Here is a 20315-nt window from a genome sequence, read left to right as displayed (position 1 = left end):
TGATGAACTTATAATAACATTTAAAAAATGAGAAAAAAATTGTAGGATTGTTCAATATATATGTGTAGATATATATATATATATATATATATATATATATATATATATATATCAATAATAAAAAGAAAAAGAAAAAACGGATGAGAACAAGTATAAATATTAGGGCAGTGGTCTCTGTTTCAAATGAAATTTTTTAGTCAGCTGCACGCATCTAAGTACATTTGCACGGAAATGACGTTTTTAAGTTCCGCCATTACGATCTTTGTAATTTCCTGCGCCATATTAATTAAATCAAGTTAGTACTTTTTTGTCACGTTATATAAATTATAACAATGTTTAACAATTGAGTTAAAAATAATCATTAATATTTTATATTTTTCGTCAGACATATACGTTGAAAATGCAAACATTTTTTTTGAGTTCTTAAAACTTATAAACCAGTTAAATTTCAAGTAAATTTGTAGCAACTATTTCATTAAAGAGTTTTAAGAAATTTGTCTACTTCAATGTCAACATAATATATTTTATGTAGAAAAAAATTGAAATAAAAAATTTTGGAATAAAGCACAATTTAATAAATGACTTTTATGATTCACGTCGCTGGATTATTTTTACGCTTTATCAGATTAATTTTCAGTTACATCAAGTTACTTTTGAAAAAACTTTTCGTAAAAAGAAAAACCGAAAACCAATTCCGCCAACAAAATCAACCTATAGACGTAAGATTAAAACTTTGACCATGAGCACTTAAAGTGTTTTGTTAAAATATTATTGAACATCGTGATACAGAAAATATATTATTATAATAATGAAAATACATGATACAGATTAATAGATTACAAAAAAATTTTAACCATCGAATGAAACGCTAACACTTAATAAGTACTTGTTACTTCTGAAAATATTTTTCTTCAAATGACAGACAAAAAATAACTTGATGTAACTGAAAATTAATCTGATAAAGCGTAAAAATAATCCAGCGACGTGAATGTAGAGCCGATGACGTGTTTTAAATGACCTCAAAAAATTGAATGAATCAAATTAAAATGCAAATGTTATCAAATTTTAAAAAATGTACGCCAGCCAACTTCATCACAAACACACACAGACACACGCACGCATACACACCCACCACAAACCCGACCTTTTATGTTTAACTATGTTGAACAAGCAAGACTGTACTATCCAAGTAACACTACGAAAAGACATTCGATGTTGCTTTCAGGGCAGAAAAACATATATATATATATATATATATATATATATATATATATATATATATATCCATGCAGCGAACGCCTGTTGGGGCAAGTTGGAAGCACTAAGTAGGGTAAACTTGAGAATGTCAAGATGAATCAAACCCTGTTTTCTGTGGTGTTATCAACATTTTAATGTGTTTAGCAACTAATGATTATATTTTATGTCAGAACTGCCGTTGTTTCATATTTCACAAACTTGATATTTATGTTGAAAGAATTTTTAATTCCAATTTTATTTGGATAAGAAATGTGCACTTAGATTTTAGAACTCTAGGTCGTTAGAGTGATATGAATTATGAAACTATCCTAAATAAATTTTTTTAAATTAAATAACCGGTGGTGATATTTGAAGGTAACAAAAAATCAGAAAAACGTAATTAAAAGGACAATGTATGAAAATTAGAACAGGCAAATGTAAAAAAAATATTAATCTCAGTGCACCAGTCAGTAACTGACACCTGGAAAAGATGTTGTGAATAGAGCGTGGAACGATTTTTCGTTATTGAATGGAGACTTGTGATGCATCATCTTTCTCTCCATCTCTCTTGCACCTTCTTGGGGTTTTTCTATAGAAAAAATTTTCAATTAAAGCGTGAATTTTATTAGATTTTAAAACCTGCGTCAATCCGTTTTGATAAAAAAAATTACATATGTCATCAAAAATACGCAATCATATAAAAAAGAAAAGTTTGAAGAAAAAAAACTCCCAAAAGGATGTTTTTCACCAACAATGTATAAAAAATATATATAGATAATATATATAAAGATAAACCATCGCAGGGCGTTGACGTTGTTAATGGCTAACTTGTCAAAGTTTTGTTGAATGTTATTTAAAAAATTCATTCCACATCAAAACAATCGCTAGAGTTTTGTTTATTTTTGAAGAACAATATAAAATATAACATTTTTATTGAACAAATTAATGCCAAGATTAATGTTGAAAATGAACCAGGGAAAATAAATACGCCGTCAGCATCCTCCGCAATAAATACAAATACACCAATTCTTATTAATCATCGTTGAATAAAATCATCATTTACTGGCTTTACTAATGGTGGTTTTATCGATTCCTCTAACAATGATGCATACAAATCAAGAATTATCATCTGAATAAATTTTACAGTCTACTCTAGTATATTATAATTTTTATGTTATAACTTTAGCATATGTCCACATTTTTAAATAAAATTAAAACTTTTAGACATTTAAAATTCTCATAAAACCTGATTTAAACAATTAATTTCTAACTGCCTGAAAAATCAAAACCGTAATATGATACTGGTTTATTTATTACTTGGTCGTTTCAAGCAGGCCAGAGTCATGCAACAAATTTCAATAAACATACAAAAATAAGTTAGACATCGCTGGCATTGCGTAGGTTGATTTCCATTTCCACATTGCTAATGATACCATAGTGACAAATGAACTTGCATTGATCTTCACATCGGACCAGAATGTGCTTTATGTCTGTGAGTAACGAATGATTAAGTAGCATTATGGTCCTATTACATGTATTACTATCTATATCTGCCTAGTACTAGCTTCTATAACAATTTTAAATTTGTATGTAGACAAATTTGTTTGCACTAAAATAACCTTAAATTTGTGTTTTTGTATGTAATTAAAAAAATGATAAGAAATAGCAGATCATCTATCAAATTATCAACTACATTTATACAATTTCATTTTAGTTTCAGTAATAAAAAATACACTTACGAAAATTTTTAAAAGATCCAGATGAGAAAAGATTGATGAAGAAATTGTTTACGGATTATTCGACACAAATTAGGCCTGTGCAATCGCCAAACACTAGCCTGTCAATTTACATGGAGTATGTCATTAAAACTTTACACAACATTGTAGGTTCATTTGTCTTTCAAGTTTAATACGTTTAACTCTTTGAAAATTGTCCTAAATGTCAGTGACAGAGACCTATAAAAATGTTCTGACTTCGACTCATTGATTAAACTTTTCCTGACTTCCCTATTATGGAAAATTTTCCTACTCCGGCTTCCGACACCCGAATAAGTTGTTTTGACTTTTTTTCACCATACAACTTCAGAAAACTTCATGGCTTTTTAAAACAAATGGTTTTTTGCTTCGTCACAAAGTTGCATTTCTCAATTGTTAAGTTTCATGATTGCGTTTAAAAAAGACAGTCTTTATATTTTGCAATTATAAAGTTGAGCTTTAAGTAAGTTTCTTAAATTCAAAATTTGCTTGTTATATATAAATATCAGGAGGTCTTCTACATTTTTTTATACTTAATTTAAAATTTGTGCGCAGATTTCAATCGTAAATTACAATATCATGGATCAAGTTTTAACTGATACTTATATATTTATAAAAATAACATGAACAAATTTTTGTTTAATTTTCATGCCAACTGTTCTGGAAATCTTTTCAAAAACAATAAACTTCAAAAACTTTCAATCATAACGAACAATACGTTTGCATGTTAAGTAAATAGGATATGGTGCTTTGTAACATCAATTATCTCTAATAGCATATTTAAAACAGTTATTTCTATGAGACACAAGCATGAAGTCAGGTTTAATAGATATTAAAAATTCATTCCAAAGTCGGACATAAATTCCGACTCTGGATACTTTTACAATTCCGACTCCAACTGATACAAAATTCTCTGACTTCGACGCTTTGAGACAATCTAATCTACTGTCATATTTTAATTTCTTTAAAGTTAGTCAAGCAGCGTATTTAAACAATTTTATTTATATTTTCTGACACAAAAGAATGAAAAAGATCAAACTATCACAACATTCGGATGGCTCATGATGGTATTCTTTTCAGTGAAGTTCATTTAAACATAATATAAATGCATTTCATTTGTGCTTATCTGCTAATCTAATCAACAATAATTACAGAAATGGATAGATGAATACCTAATTTGGAACATCAGCGAGTACAAAGTAGACAACCTCGTTTTGGAATCTAGCAAAATATGGTTACCGGATCTTCTGGTTAGAAACAGGTGGACACAAAACATGGAGCTCATATTTTAAAAATATAAATTAATCGATTTATTGATAAATTACGTAACGTTCCTAAATAATGTATTCAAAGGAAATTAAAAATTATTCGCTACATTTATTTTGAACAATCTCGACTGCAGTATTGACAATATAAACGGCGAGTTGTTCGGATCGTCGAAATACAAAGCTATCGTTTATTCCAATGGGAGCGTATCCTATGCAACAGCGGGAAAGACAAGTACTTTGTGTGGCCTGGATATGACATATTTTCCGTTCGACACACAATTCTGCGACATACACATTGACAGTTGGACATACACGGACAGTCAAGTACAGATTAGAAGGAAGACGAAAAAACTTGATATATCGAGTTACAGATATAACGGTATATGGGATTTAATTGATACCGAGGTAGACATTTTTTAGTATAACATAAACATTTTCTGTTGAGTTCATTTCTATAGATTTATTAATCGTAGGTGCACCCATACTCAGAATACAACAATTCTCAAATCAAATTTTGTATGCGTTGGAAAAGATGTCCCGTGTATCACATAACAAGCATTCTTATTCCATGCTCAATCATGTCAATAATTACGCTGTTCGTGTTCCTCTTACCTCCTGATTCGGGCGAAAAGATCAGTCTCAGCATAACTGTGCTACTATCTTTTACCGTTTTCCAAATTTCTGTGGAAGAAAAACTGCCAGAGAGATCGGACAACAGACCACTGCTAGGTTATGAAAATTTATTGACCTAGATATAAATTAACATTTACATTAATGAATTTTTGTTTTTAAGCCATTTATATTCTCGCGACGATGGTGTTGACGGCGTTGTCTTTACTGTGCACTATCATCGTTCTTACGCTGCACCATCAAAATTATCACAGTCCTCCTCCAAAATGGTTGAAATGTTTTGTACTTGACTGGGTGCGAAAATTACTTTTTCGTAAAGAACCAATGGCATACCGAAGTTCAAGTGTTCAAATAAAAGCTGCTCAAGAAAAAAACATGCAAGAAGATATATTTATAACTGAATCGAGCAAAACGCACTTGATCGATATGATTGACCTGGATTTGAAAAACAAGCAACCCAGAATTAGCGTGGACGAAAATCAAGACACGTCATTTGTTGATACATACCCACAGGCAGAAGCTAAAACGCAGCATCACTTCTACAGCGAATCGCAGAGAAATACAAATTTGATTTCGAATTTTGCTGACGACATCCTTAGCGACGACAACACGCTCACCCTTACAAACGTAACTCAACACAGATCATCAAACAGCTTCTTTGATTTTCAGAAAATACGCAGACAATTTGGGCATAAGAAGAAAGATTACAGAAAAGAAATGAAACAAGAGGAACACTCAAAGCACTGCGTTAACGCCATCTATATGAAAATGATGAAAGATGCCGACACGGAAAAGATGAAGACAGAATGGATGAGAATCGCCATGGTTTTCGATAGAGTCTTTGGAGTTTTATTCACTATATGCATAATGTCTCTCAACGTTACCACATTTTGCATGCTGATCTTTGTAGCGCCAGATGCCAAACAGAAGATCAGATGTGACCAACATGATCTAGGCTGACAAGCGAATGAACATTAAGTGGAAACATTAATAACAGTCAAAAAATTGTATTAAAACTAATTTTAAATGTTGTTAGTATTAAAATTTTTTGTGTATACAAATTTATTAATACATTAGTACAAAGTAGAATTAATTTATATAATAAAATTTATGTTCTGGCCGTTGATGTAAAATTAAATTAATAAAAAAAATGATAGAAAATCTTAAAATTAAATAGTAATAGTTTTGACATTAATATACAAAGTAATAATACCTAAAGCACCACAAATTCATCCATTTTTTGTATCACTGTTGGCAAAAGCGTTAGTGTTCATTGTATTATTTAAATTTTTTATGTTGTTCATATCACTGCTGTTTGTATGACCTGGTTTGTTCAAATCTTTGTGTTTCAACCTGTGGAACAAAACTGTTAACACTTTGTTGCTCCTTGGAAACATAGAAACCCGTTTGTGCTACACATTCCAACCTACGATAATTTTTTATTCTCTGACTAACATCAGTTACTGGAATCGACTGAATTCTGTTCAAAGGCCAAACTACATGTGTTGCTTTTGAATTAATAAGACCTAAAGGTACCTATATTAGTGAATTGTATTTCAAATATTTTTTAAAGAGAGGAGGAAAGATTAGAAAAGTGTTAACCGGTCCGAAAATGTTGCTGTCGAGACTCTGTTTATGATTGTCACCCTCAACCCAGCAATAACCTTTTGGTACTGTGATATGCTTCTCTTTGTAGTTTATTGTTCTGAAAAATGTTCAAAACCATTAAAACATAATTTATTAAATAATTTACCTAACAAAAACTGACCTTACTATGTCACCTTCTAAAGCAATTATTCTTTTTAAAATTTTTTGTTTTGGATCACTTGGACACCTTGAATGATTTGATATTTTCAATTTTATTAAACAACCTATAAATAAACACTAGTACATGAATGAAACAATTAACTAACGTTAAACACACAACTTCTCCTCGAACAAAATCATAATTTCTATGATTCCATCTATTTAGAAAGACATAATTTATCTCTTTGTAGCTGTCATTTATAAGAGGCTGCCAATAAAGGTATGAAGAAATGTTAAAATATGACTTAATATAGCAAAAGTATTGAAGATACGAATATGTAATTCAAAATTCTTTTACTTCTTAGTAATATTAATACATAATATAATATAAATATTTATTTTTTATATAATACAACACATTACAATATATATTAGTATCTTTCAACCAATGACAAACCACAAATTAACATTAACTTTTTTATGAATCTAATGATAACAATACAGCTCACAGACTCATCACAATCATTATAACTTATATATTATATTACTAATTACTTTCAACATTTGCTTTATTGTTTACTAAATGTAATACACAAATTTCAAAAATTTAAATGTGAGTTTTGTTTGGTTGATTGGAGTCTTGGTGATTTTTAAATAATAATTTAATTAACTTTCAACTAACTCTATCAATTAATATTGTGGATTATTTATTATAAAAAAATTAATGCAGTTGCAGGCACATTGGATAGATTACTTTTTTTATAGATAGATGGAGTTATTAATATTAAATTAAAATTAACAGACCCTCATGGAGCTACCTTCAACGCGGCAGACGTAGCCACAAGTGTCAAAGAGGGTCAAAGTGGCAGGGACAGTAAATGCCACCACTTTTATGACCGATTTCAACATAATTTCCCGCGGTTGTATTTAGAATAGAAACAAAAACAATCACAAAATGTATGTTATACAAGCACTAAATAAAGAAAAAATTGTTCCTAGATCTATGATTTTGATACATTTTTTCAACAGCGTATGGACGATTTTAAATAGTTTAAAAAACAAAGATCGCGAAAAAAACCAAGAACCGAATTTTTACCAGATGAGCATTTGCTGTGAACATTTATTTAATACACTTTTCGTGTGTTGGGCTCTATTGTATATCGGTGTATGTTGTAAATTGTCAACTGCCTCGGGTTTGTCAAAGTTTTATGTCCGCTGGTCCATAGAGGTATGAAAAAAGAGTATGTGCAAAGACGGTGCCAAAGCCAAAGCTAGAACCTACAAAAAACAGAACGGGGAGAACTACCAGCAGAAGACGAGTGCTTTTGTTTCTAATTCACCAGTCAACTCGCTGTGATATTGAATGCTGTCAATTGATAAGTAATATTTGACTTTTTTATAAAAAAAATTCCTGTCCCTGAATAAAGATGCTACACAAATAACCATATTCCATATACAAGCCTAATATTATATGTCTAAAAATTAATGTCAGCAAAAATAACAAGATAAAACGTATAGGCCTACAGATAGTTATATAGCATAAAATTAAAAGGAAATATTCATCGCCCTCAACGATTAAATGAATTTCATTTTCACACGGACTAAAAATAGTGTTGTGCATTTGCGTGTGTGTGTGCATGTGAGTGTGTGTGTGAGTGAGTGTGTGTATATATTATTCAAATGCATGCATCATTGTTGATGATACTACACTGAGAATATGTAACTCCGGTTGCATTGCACGTATATTGTATACATACCATGTGTGTAGAATAGAATATATATTTATACCATGAGACTTTAACTTGCCTTGAAAATATTGATGAGGATTTGTAATTTTTAAAAATGCAGCAAAACATTTTCTATTCTTACAAGATTTAAATATGACAAAAAAATTATGAAGCGCTTCAACATTAAAAATATTTTAAAATAAACGTTTTTGATTCCAGAAAGCGTTCTATTCCGCCGAAATTTGAGCTACAGTATATTCTTAAAAAAATTGTTTAAAAATGGTTGGTTTCATTTTTTTGTAACAAGAAAGTTAATATTGTAGTTGAAACTTTTTGTTTCACCAGACATATTTGTACGACCCGACTGCAAAACATTTCATCGATGGATTGGCACAATCGGCGCCGACTTACGGATTGTTGGTTCCTAATAGGTTGTTTGTCGGCGGTCTCGGTGGCGATGTTGGTACTTCACCAATCTTTTTTATTTTTTTTCATTATTTACCTTCATAAGAACAAAATTTTTACGACCGGTTTTTTATTTTTTGACTAATTTTGAATAGGAAATTATTAATTTTAAATTGTCTTTTTTTTAAATTGAAAAAAAAATTTAGCTAGAACTAAAAAAAAGCGTAATTTAAAATAGTGAACCCAATTAATTAATAATTTCAATTGATTAATAAAATGAATTTAATTGTAAATGAAATCAAATTTTAGATGTTTTATTAAGTTCATTTTATATTTATACTATAATAAATAATAGCATTCAAATTAATAATATTGTGAATGTATCACTTTATGATTACTTTAATTACAAATTATTACATTTTTTCATTTATTTGAAAAAGGTAACCGAATCTGATTTGAAAAGTTTTTTCTCAAGCTATGGCCCAATAAGACATTGTAAAATTATGCTAGACAACAATGGCATGAGTAAAGGGTAACTAATTTTGGATTTTAAAAAATGTCATATTTGACGTGTTTATGCACATATCAGTTAGCAATATTAATTAACCTTTCTAGTTTTATTTTGTCAAGTTTTATGTTTAAACCTTTTTTCCATCAAATAAACTAAGAATAAACTAATCAATGTATGATTTAAATATGCAAATCTTGAAATGTTTTTATAAGTTTCAAACAAACTTTTTTATTATGTTTTTGCAGTAGGAAAACTACTTTTGTGTTAACTTTTAAAAAATTTAAGGTGTTTTAATAAAAATTGTATCGTGTTACTAAATCTGTAAAGCAAAAACATTTTTACACGGTGGTTCATGATAATAAGACATAGCAACAGTCATGCAGTATAGTTTTTGCATTTAGGATAAGTTTTTGGTTATTTCAGTCAGCATGCAATCAGTATGTTAGTGAATTTGGATACCAATAGATGTTTTTAAAAACATTGATGCCATGTTATTTTCATTGTTTATTTGAAGGTATGGTTTTGTTACATATGCCTGTGCTGATGATGTTGAAAAGTTATTGAAGAAGGAGGTAGCTATTGTTGTTCATTTTCATTTATTTTTTACCATTTTCCAAATTGATGATAACTTCAAATTCAAAGGGTGAGCATGTTGTTTACAAAGATCGTAAATTGAATATTGGACCTGCTGTTAGGAAGCAGGTTGATATCATATCCTTTTGTTGTGTTGTAGATTATTTTTCTTTTCCAACTTAATGTTTGTGCATTATGTATAAATTTAAAAGTTGTTCTATAAACTTTCCACATTTTTCAAATTATTGTTTTTTGGAAAAAGTATGATTTCATAAAAACTCATAATTTAATTTACTTTGAACATTTTCAGTCAGTTGTCCCACCAATGTTTGGTTAGTAATAAATGATAAATTTGTTATAAAGTCTTCAAGTTTTAACCTTAAATTTTTTAATTTAACCTCAGCATCATTAGCACATGCAACTATGCCACAATTACTTGTTGAGTCATCATTTTTTAATTAACATAGTATTCATTTACAACAATCACAGCAGCAGCTCCTACAGCAGCAGTAGCAGCACCGCAAGCAACTACAGCAGCTGCCATGACAGCCACTTCCTTACTGGCAGGCTCAAACATTGTGTACATCAACGGTGTGCCGTGTATCATGCAGGGTGGAGTTCCACCCCTGGCCTCTCCACTCCCCACACATCAGGCTCTTTCTTCTACTTCACCGGCCACTACCATTCTTCCGATTCCCCTCCATGATGGCTTGGCTTACTCACATGGGGTTGGTTGCTGTAATGCAAGTCGCTTGTAATGTCAATTTGTTACTTTTGTATGATTTTGTATGTTATGTAATTTATCATTAACTTATGTTTTTGTAATTTCACATGTAACATGTGCAATGAGATTTTGTGCATGAAATGAAATGAAAGAAACAAAGAAATAAATATTGAAAAAAAAAATAAAAGCTTAGTTTATAAATATAGGTTTTATCCTAAAATAATTTAATCAGTATATCAGTATCTATTCATGCATATATGTCTATTGGCATTGTTAAATTCAGGTTATCTTAATGTAACCAGAAATATTTGGATAGCAGCAAAATGTTATCTTGGGCGAAATTAATGAGATTGCGTATCTTAGTATGGTAGTATGATCATAAACATTTGGTGGAAGCATTTGGAAGTGTGCGTATGCTGCCTAGCAAGATTGCTTAACAACAACAACTCTTTCTTCTGCCTGCTACTTTTTATCTCAACTTCTTGCATAATACTATAAAATGCAATCACTATTCAAGCTCTATAAACAAACTTCATACCATCCTCTAAATATTTTTTGCAGAGCAGTGTGTGTGTGTTTTGTAATTGTGTGTGTATGTGTGTGTGTATTTTAACTACATTTCATCTAGATGCTATTCAAGCGTTTGATATGTCAATTAATTTAACCAAAATATCTTTGGTTATGGTATGTAATTATGTTTGTTTGGTATATAGTATGTTTGCTTGTTTGTTAAGTATGTATGTATGAAGTTTTGCATGAATGTTCATATGTATGCAGCTTGCCGTATTTGCTTGTGCAAATGTATGAGTGTTTAAATGAGGTGTATATATATATATATATATATATATATATATATTAAAATTTCATCAGCTGCGCTGTGATTAGGTATTGTTCTTATTTAGATCTATGGCAATAAAATGCATTTTTTTCTAGGATAAAATAAATAATTTCCTCTCTCTCTCTCTCTCTCTCCATATATATATATATAATATATGCATTATATATGTATTAATTATGGTCTTTTATCAGTATGTATATATATATTTATATTTATATGTATCTTGCGCTTTGAACAAGACAACTGCTGTTTAATAATAAGTTAAATATATATTTATAGATAATTTATGTGTATGTATGTAGGTATGTATGTATGTATGTATGTATATGTATATATATATATATATATATATATATATATATATACATGAATGCATATATCATTCTATATACTTGCTTTATAGTTATGATTCCGGGATCATTTGATATCTGAAGAATAATAAACAAACGCATAAAAAACAACATTGAAAGTCAGGAAGAAGTGATGTGCTGATAATAAAATGATGATGTTAGTATGGTTATAGTAGTGATCCTGGTAGTAGTAGTAGTTATGATAATGATGATCATCATGGTTTTAGACTTGAAATTTGTGATGTTTGTTTGTCGGTTTGTTTATTAGCGGTTTGTTTTAGTTATTAGTTCATTTCAATGGTGTTTAAGATTGTTGAGTTTTGTTTTTTGCCTAGATCTGCGTATGTGTATATTTTATGTATCTTTTCATTGCATCAAACAACTGCAAGACATTAATAATTACACATAATATAAGTGTATGTTATTGGCAGGATTGAACCTGCTTGGATGTGTATGAGTGTGTATCTCTGTACAAGTTTTTATATGCGTATTTGTGCGCGCGCCTGTGTGTGTTGTATGTTTAATAATAGATGTTTTCAGCTGTAATGTTTATTTAATATTTGTTGCATATTATTTTCTGAACAGATCAAAAGGCTTATGTTGTAGGTCAGTTGAATTGAAAAGAGGAAATAATGAAATTTTATAATTCTCATTTATTCATCTTTTTTTATTTAACTTTAATTTTCATTTAAACTTCTCATTCTATATTTGCTGGAATGAAGTTTTGTTCCATTTTCTGCTAATATGAAAGTTATTTCACAGCATAGTTTGTAAATAATAATCACCTGGAAGATATCATTATGTACTTTCATGAGTTTATTGTTAGGTTTCTAGATGTTGTGTGTGTTGTGTTTTACTGAATGTTATTCAACTAATTTGTTAATTTTCACAGTCTGAACTATATTTTTTTTAAAAGTTGAATTAAGTTTAATGCAATCACTCGGTTTCGACATTTGTTTGATTAGGAATTCTTCTGTCTAATGCCTTGAGTTTATGTTCAAAGTTAAATGAAAATTTCATTTAGAAGTATTCTATAAGTTTTTTTTATTTGTTTTCAATCTTTTTTGGATTTTTCATTTTTTTCTGAAATTAAACTAAATTTTTACATGTTTTCATTTAATATGAAAAATTTATTTCTATTAACAGTAACATTATTATTTATTATTATTATTATATTATTATTGTATTAATAGCACTAGTCAGTTGTATTATTGTCATCATATCACATTATGAGCAAAAGTTTGGATTATCCATTATAGAATTGAACAAAAAAATCACTGGCGACAAATATGTGCTTGGGTGAATGAATTATGTAACAATGGAGGGATTAGGAATTAATTTCATCTCTGTAGTGAAACTTTAAACAGAGTTGAGTGCTGAATAATTTAACATTTGCATGTAACGAATTTCGAGTATCATAAACATTTAATTAATCATAGCTGTTTTAGTTATTGTTCTCGTTTGTCTGCTATTTTGAATTTTTGGTTTTGTTATTTTTGTTATTTTATCCGTGGTTCAGTTCTTTTCTTCTATTTTTCATCTTCTGATTTGCATGACTTTTTCATCTTGACAATGCAGCCCTGGCAAAGACAATGCTTTTTACTGTAACATTCTATGTTTTTTTACGTTTCTTATTTGATTTTAATTCATTTTTAATCATTCCTTTTGATTACTGACAGACGGAACGAAGATATTGTACTATGCACAAAGAGAGATGATGTATATACATGTGAGTAACCGTAATCGCACACTCAAAGTATATTTAGTCTCTTTGTCTTGTTCAGTTAGACAGCGTTTGAACCACGTCTCAGCAACATTGTTTTTAAAAAACAACAACTCGGAACTTTTACTGATCGAGCTAGCGTTCTCACTGACTATTTAATTGCTACAAAGTTGTTATCCATCCATCCATCGATTGATTAATAATAATATATTCTAATTAAACATCTCACAGATAATATTATTATTAACAAATTCATTGCTTTCTATACTTCTCAGTTTACAATCGACCGTCCTTCTGTTTCAAATTTTTAACGCACAACTAATGAAGACAATCAATGAAAAGATCATGTACATTCATTTCTATTAGCATTACATATTAGATAAAGTTTTTTTTTTATAAAATCATGGTGAAGATACACTTTCTTTTTTCCTTCTTTGCACACATCACATTTTTAGTGTATGTTTGTTTATCTGATGGTTTGATCGACTGATTGATTGATTGACTGACTGACTGATTGATTGATTGATCTGTTTTTTCTCGTGTGATTGATGTTGTCTCTATAGAAACATCCGAAAAACGAGGTCTTCCTTTTAATCGAAAATGAAAAGTTTCGTTCACGTTCTTCATTAGTTAATATTCATTACCACTTAATCTTTCGTGCTCATTTAGAGGTAGGACCACTTGAAATCTACATTAATACGCACAAAGTTTATATATTATATGTATATATATTAGAGTTATGTATATATAGTGATTCTTTTCCAAGGACAATGATATCAAAAATTAAATAATGTTGATAGCCTCCCATAGTTCCCAACGCTTCCCAGCTGGTTCCTGGTTATTCCATGGTTATGTTTCAGCCACAATACATTGCTAACAACAGCACCAGTGTGGAGAGCATTAGTGTTAGCAACAACAACAGCAGCAGCAACAATAGCAGCATGTACCTACAAACTGCTCAGGTAGTTCTTGTTTATCAATTTATTGGCTTTTATTGCATGCACATCAATTTTTTGCGATTGTTTATAGCAATATAATAAGATTATTTTATTATGTTTTTGTATTTATTTCGTGTTGAACTACATAAAAAAATATGAATTAAAAGATTCATTATTTTCTTTTTCACGTGACTCAAGATGAATCCATTGAGTGTTGGCAACAAAATTCATTATTCAGAATCTCTATCACCAGGCATACACATTGATGCTAACACTGTAAGTTTATCTGATTGTAGGGTCGACACGTCATATATTGTATAAATGATTCATAATCAGTAGGAATTGTTTAGTGTAATTGTTGCATACCTCTTATTCATCAAGGCTAATGTATTTAAAGTTGAATTTGAAATTTTTACATCAATGGTTGTCGGTTGTTGTGCCTATGAATTGGAACAATGATGAATCATTTTAATTAAAGTTGTCAATTTTCACTTGATGATAATGTATAGTTTTTGGTTGATAATGTTTATATTGTGACAAAACAGGGCTTACAGCATTTACTTACAAACACAGCCAATGGACCGACGACATTCATACAAGGATTCATGCCACAACAACAACATCCGCCACAAATTCAGCAGCACATACATCAACAGCCACAGCAGCACCTAATGCTCCCAGCTGCAGCTGCCCTAATGAAGCCGTCGCCATCAACAACTGGTCTCATTTCTGCAGGAATTGTTGATCCTAGTTACTTCCCACAGGCGCCATATATCATACAGTCACAGCAATCAAAGTCTCACTTTCAGCAGGCACAAGGTGAGCTGGCCTCTCATTCTTTTGCGGCCATGGATTCTATACAAAATCACCAGTTTATACAACATTTGCAACATAAACAACAAATCGCGTTTGCTGCTAATGAGGTGAGCAAGACTAATCTAAGTTTATAATGTTTTATTTTCATAAATCTTCAAAACAAAATAGCATTAAATTTATTACTATTCAGTCCTTACCAGGTCACCAAGTCCAGTTTATTGAACTATCTCAAGTCATGCCAAACCACAACAACAACAACAACAAAAACAGCTCGATTCACAGCAACAGCAGCAACAACATGCACAACGACACTGCAACGTTGGCAACTCAACAACCAAAAGTAGCAGGAGTAAAAAGATTGCTTTCTCAAAATGTTTCCACGACAACCATCCAGCAAGCAATGACGTCGTTTGAAGCACCAGCTGTTAAAATTCTAGCTGGCCAATCACAGCAGAGAATAATAACACAAGCCTTTAATGACAACATTGATGTAGTAGGAAACGATGCATCACAACAAACTGACTAACTCATTTTTGAATAATGATTTTGTTCGTTAGTTTGTATGACATTATCATTAGAATATACTGGTCTGATATGCATATATTGATTACATCTAGGACTCATTGACACTGTTGTTTAATATTCGTTGTTTTACGGTTTCCATTTTATTTTATTTTTTTAATTCTTACCTCAAACTTTTATCTCTTCACAATGACACGATCTAGCAGTTAACTTTTTCCATTTTACTTCATGATGTTTTATATTTGTTTTATTTTATTTATAGTTTTGTTTGTTCTACTATTGAAGAAATAGACTGATTATAGTTTTTTTTAGTAATGATAATGTAATACATGAACTCGTATTTATTAAAATTTCACCACAAAACATCAGCAACTACTATCTTTATAAGTTAATTTTTCATCCCTAGATGTTTTCGTATTATGATTTAGGTCGTGACTACCACACTCGTTATAATCATCATCACCTTCATCAATCAATGAATTGTTATCATAATTCTTACACTCAAGATATCCATTATCATCATAAAAATGCTCACTTGCTTCGTAGTCAATCACTGCTGATTGGGTTTTGCAGACAATTAAATTATCATTGTTGTTATCATTAGCAATTTCCACTTTATTTTCATCATCTTCTTCATAAAGAACTGGCGTGTTTGTATGTCTGTATATAATGATATCAAACTTTATTAAAATGTTATTAATTTTTTTCAAAAAACATTTTTCATTTCATAAATTAAAATTTTTTGCAAGTATCTTATCGTTTTTTTTTATTAAATGTCAAAAAACATTTATAACTTCTTTTATCAAGCGTAAGCCTCTTTAGATCACTATATAATAATACCCAAGAGTTGTAATTAATCACTAACATGGCGTATGTATAATGTTTATTCAGGGTGGGATTGTTGTTGTGAAGTTTAGTTTTCTGACTGACGTTAGTGGCAGTTGATACTTTAGGAAAAACATCTCGTTGTATATTCAACTGGTTACTGGTTTCTGATCTCTCATTGACATCATTCTTCCTAATAATTCGATCGTTACTGTTGTTATTGTTATTAATATAAGCAATTTTGCTTTTGTCCATTGTGGGCCAGCTGTGTTCTCTTTTGATGGCATTTAGCTTTACATACTTGTTAAGGTTATTAATATTGCTATTGTTATTATTATTATTGTCGATTACATTGTCAGAGTTAATGTCATCCGACTTTCCTCTCACTGGGGTAGGTTCTAATAGAAGTGAGCTACTGCTTTTGGCACTGCTACTGTGTGCAGATTTAATGAGAAGATTCTTGTTACTTAACGTATTTTGGTTATCACGAATCAGTTTTGGTAGGAAGTGTCGTTTTGCTGTTGTCATTCTGTTCTGCAGTTTGAAGTTAAGTGGAGCCTGATTTTGCGCTGTACTGTCCAGAGATGCATGTCTTGATTTCAATGAGATGTTACATTTTTCCTTATATCTATTGTATCTAGATGCATATGGATACAAATTCTCGAAAATTGTATCACCGTTTTCCTCATCATCGTCACCGCCACCAAAGTCATCACTGAACGTTTTTTTAATGTTCAGTCCTCGAATTTTAATGCTGCTAGCATCATCACCCCCTCCAAATAACTTGCATTTTTTGGCTCTTTCGGTTCTAGCGTTGCTCTTACTAGAATTATCTGAACTGCTGCTGATTAAATCCGTTTGCAAATTTCTGCGTTTGTAGAAATTATTTCATAAATACACATTGCTAGAATACTTGCAAAAATTTAAAATATGTTGAATGGTGCAAACTTTTTTTTTAATAGCCGGCTGATGAGAGAAGGATTAAGCGCTGTTTGATCAGCAGGACAAGTTGCAGACCAGTGAATTAACCAGGCATCAATGCATTCTCTATGGAACCATGTCTTGCAACATGGGACCATCCTAACCTCGTGTCCTTCTTTCAAAACTATGTTACAAATTTTACATAGGCAGCCACCCTTGTTATTATTTGATTGACTGAGCAGAGGATCATTGGTTTTCAGTCGTCGAGTTGGAAATGAGATGAGATGGCATTCTTGTAGATCGTTGGCAGCAGTGTTTGAGTTGTATGTGCCTGTTGACAGCTGACTGTTGGCATGTATATTTGTAAATTATTTTTTAGTTCTTTCATTGAGTTAGTAAATCAAAATATTTTAATGCTGACTCACTCATCTAACAGCAGTAAGGTATCATAATCGGCATCAACAATATCTCTCGTCAATATATCATTTAAATGAAGTGATCTCAATTTTATTATGAAGTCTCTATTGCAGACAGGCTGCCATCTTTGATTCATTTTCTTGCAACGTTAATTTTATCGTTAGAGCTGTTAATGTAAAAGATGTTTTTAAAATAGTTATTTTAATGCTTACAGCTCTGTAGACAAATTGATGCTCGCCGTGAATTTCTGTCTTGAAGCATGGCTGACATAAAAAAAAGTCCGTATCACAAAAGTCACACCTGTTTCATGACAACAGAATAGCAGATAAATTTCATTGTAAGGAATCCTTTTATTTTTATTTTATTTGGTTGATTTAAAAAAACTGAAGAAAGTGCCTCAAATGGCAAGAGCAGAGCATCTACGTTACAACATACAGAGATAAACAAGTTTCCAGTAAAATGGCCACGATATTAGAGAAAAAAAAACAAAAATAATCATGCATCTCAAAGTTCAATGAACAAAATCTAATTCAAAATTGAGAATTTAAAATATTCAATTGAAAATAAAACCCACTTATAACATTTCCCTATTATTGGAGATGCACCACAGGAGTGGCAGTAGGTTCTGGAATGTTCCATCATGTGATTTTGGTAGTTAGTCAATCGAGGTCCAAACAATCTATACTTTGATTCATTAAGCAATGTAATTGGACCAAAGTCTGTTCTACAGAAAGGACATTCAACAGTACTGTCTACTTTTCTGTGGGCAGCCCAAACTCTCATGCACTTGACATGAACACTGTTGCCACAACCATATCTAACATTAAATAATTAAAATAAAACAATCTACAAATTGAATGTGAAAATAATTTCAGTACACAAAAGTTCGTAGCGTAATTTTACCAGTCTATTTAGTATAAAAACTAAATTGTTTGACTCTAAATGCATAGTCACCTGCAAAAAGTAATTTTTTGAGGACTACCAAGCAAATCTTCTTGGCATATAGGGCAAGAATCCTCGTCTGTTATTTCTCTTTGTTCAATCAGCTTGGGTTTAATTTCTGATTTAAATGTTTCTGTTTTTAAGTCTTTAGACGTTCTGCTTTTTGATTTAGCATTTTTTAACAACATGTTGACATCTCTTTCGCAGAGACCGAGTTGCCAAGATACTTCAACAATAATACAATCAAATTAAATTAAATGAACAAAATATTTTTAGACAGAAAACCAAAAAAATCAACTTTACCTGGATCAGATGGCGATAATTTGAATTTTTTCAACAGTATCCAACACAGATGCTTGCAAAGTTCCGAACTGTTTTTCATAAAATTTGTACAACTACATGTGTGTCTTTCGCCAATTAATACCTTTTGAACTTTCTGATCATTTTCTTCTTTTAACAAAAAACCAGTGGGTCCAATATCTCGAAGTATGTAGATGGTAGCATCAGCTGCCTCCTGCTGGCGGACAACAACCAAATCAGGGCACACACGTCTCCAAAGCGGTGCCATGATGGTGATAATTAATAATAATAAGTAATATGCAACTGTGTTACAGTTTAATCCCGTAACTATGAGCTGATTTAATTTTGAATATAATACAAATCATAAAAAAAACAACCAATTACAGAAAAAATAAATTTTAAACATTCAAACTTTAAGAGATCAAGTTATGCTGTATGTACAAGCGGTTTCTATGGAAACAATATATATATATATATATATATATATATATAAACACACATACACATATATAATATATATACATTATCTAGCACTAAATCTATGATGTGAACGCGTAGCGTAGAAACATCAGCAGTCGTTAACTGGCGAATTGCTGCGAATGGTTCTTAGCTGCTGTAGATGCTGTCGGCTCACGAATTTTTTTCACAAAGCTTCTCCACTCTAATCTGCCATTTTGCATGGATTAAACTCGATCGGTTAATCAGCAGGTCTTGTTATCCGTCTTTTTTTTGCGTGTATCGTTGAGTTTACCAGAAGTTGGGCCAAAATTTTCGAAACAACTTGTGCGGTAGTTGGGATTCGTTCATTTTGCCTTATCATTTCTTCAATGGTTGGTTGATTTGAACATCTTACCGGATTTTTTTGCTTGTTCGACGGTTCGAAAGGGAAACTCTAAATATTTTTCTGAGGCAGTAATAATAAATTAAATGACCATTTATGCCGTTTTCAAAGAGCAAAGAAAGCGCAAAAGAAAATTTGGCGTATTTAAACATGTAATACGACAGTAGTGAGAACGAGAATATAGCAGACCGGACCTCTTAGGTTTAGATAAAAAATGACTGATAAACACTTCGAAAATCAATCAGATTGAGATTAGTATACATGGATATATATATATATATCCATGTTAGTATGAGAAAAGTACAAAG

General features: G+C 30.7%; 4 protein-coding genes across 4 annotated transcripts; 2 read left to right on the top strand and 2 right to left on the bottom strand.

The window, feature by feature from the left end:
* Window positions 1-2998: 2998 nt before the first annotated feature.
* Window positions 2999-5848, top strand: HELRODRAFT_62259 (hypothetical protein; the record flags this gene model as incomplete). The annotated part of the gene is made up of 7 exons (XM_009011511.1): window positions 2999-3118; window positions 4013-4057; window positions 4145-4251; window positions 4393-4663; window positions 4732-4987; window positions 5052-5233; window positions 5558-5848. Coding segments are annotated over 7 exons (1272 nt in total), but the record flags the coding sequence as incomplete, so codon positions are not given.
* Window positions 5849-5879: 31 nt separating this feature from the next.
* HELRODRAFT_93614 (hypothetical protein) lies at window positions 5880-7702 on the bottom strand. Its single transcript, XM_009011510.1, has 5 exons — window positions 7439-7702; window positions 6802-6902; window positions 6657-6722; window positions 6491-6593; window positions 5880-6424 (listed from the first exon to the last, which is right to left on the bottom strand). The coding sequence occupies exons 1-5, from the start codon at window positions 7541-7543 to the stop codon at window positions 6194-6196; spliced, it is 606 nt and encodes a 201-aa protein (XP_009009758.1). The 5' UTR covers window positions 7544-7702; the 3' UTR covers window positions 5880-6193.
* Window positions 7703-7877: 175 nt separating this feature from the next.
* Window positions 7878-15765, top strand: HELRODRAFT_159632 (hypothetical protein; the record flags this gene model as incomplete). The annotated part of the gene is made up of 11 exons (XM_009011509.1): window positions 7878-7976; window positions 8707-8820; window positions 9207-9298; window positions 9792-9849; window positions 9920-9979; window positions 10161-10182; window positions 10340-10578; window positions 14286-14447; window positions 14622-14699; window positions 14969-15346; window positions 15430-15765. The coding sequence occupies 11 exons, from the start codon at window positions 7878-7880 to the stop codon at window positions 15763-15765; spliced, it is 1638 nt and encodes a 545-aa protein (XP_009009757.1).
* HELRODRAFT_188076 (hypothetical protein) lies at window positions 15691-19434 on the bottom strand (the record flags this gene model as incomplete). Its single annotated transcript, XM_009011508.1, has 9 exons — window positions 15691-16224; window positions 16297-16421; window positions 16627-17430; window positions 17616-17852; window positions 17942-18063; window positions 18137-18224; window positions 18499-18741; window positions 18879-19092; window positions 19170-19434. 9 exons carry the CDS (start codon window positions 19432-19434, stop codon window positions 16127-16129), a joined length of 2196 nt encoding a protein of 731 aa, XP_009009756.1. The 3' UTR covers window positions 15691-16126.
* Between the last annotated feature and the right edge of the window lie 881 nt (window positions 19435-20315).

Source organism: Helobdella robusta (genome assembly GCF_000326865.2).
Source record: "Helobdella robusta unplaced genomic scaffold HELROscaffold_1, whole genome shotgun sequence".
NCBI lineage: Eukaryota > Metazoa > Annelida > Clitellata > Rhynchobdellida > Glossiphoniidae > Helobdella > Helobdella robusta.
This window is presented reverse-complemented; position numbering and strand designations above follow the sequence as displayed.

What these genes read in the sequence shown, in the direction of transcription:
- HELRODRAFT_93614 (XM_009011510.1), bottom strand. Translation starts at nt 7,543, where the DNA reads ATGTTGAAATCGGTCATAAAAGTGGTGGCATTTACTGTCCCTGCCACT. An exon ending in TTGAAGGTAGCTCCATGAGG is followed by an intron (nt 6,903 to 7,438) that starts GTCTGTTAATTT and finishes CTTTATTGGCAG; the next exon opens with CCTCTTATAAATGACAGCTA. An exon ending in GGAGAAGTTGTGTGTTTAAC is followed by an intron (nt 6,723 to 6,801) that starts GTTAGTTAATTG and finishes AAATCATTCAAG; the next exon opens with GTGTCCAAGTGATCCAAAAC.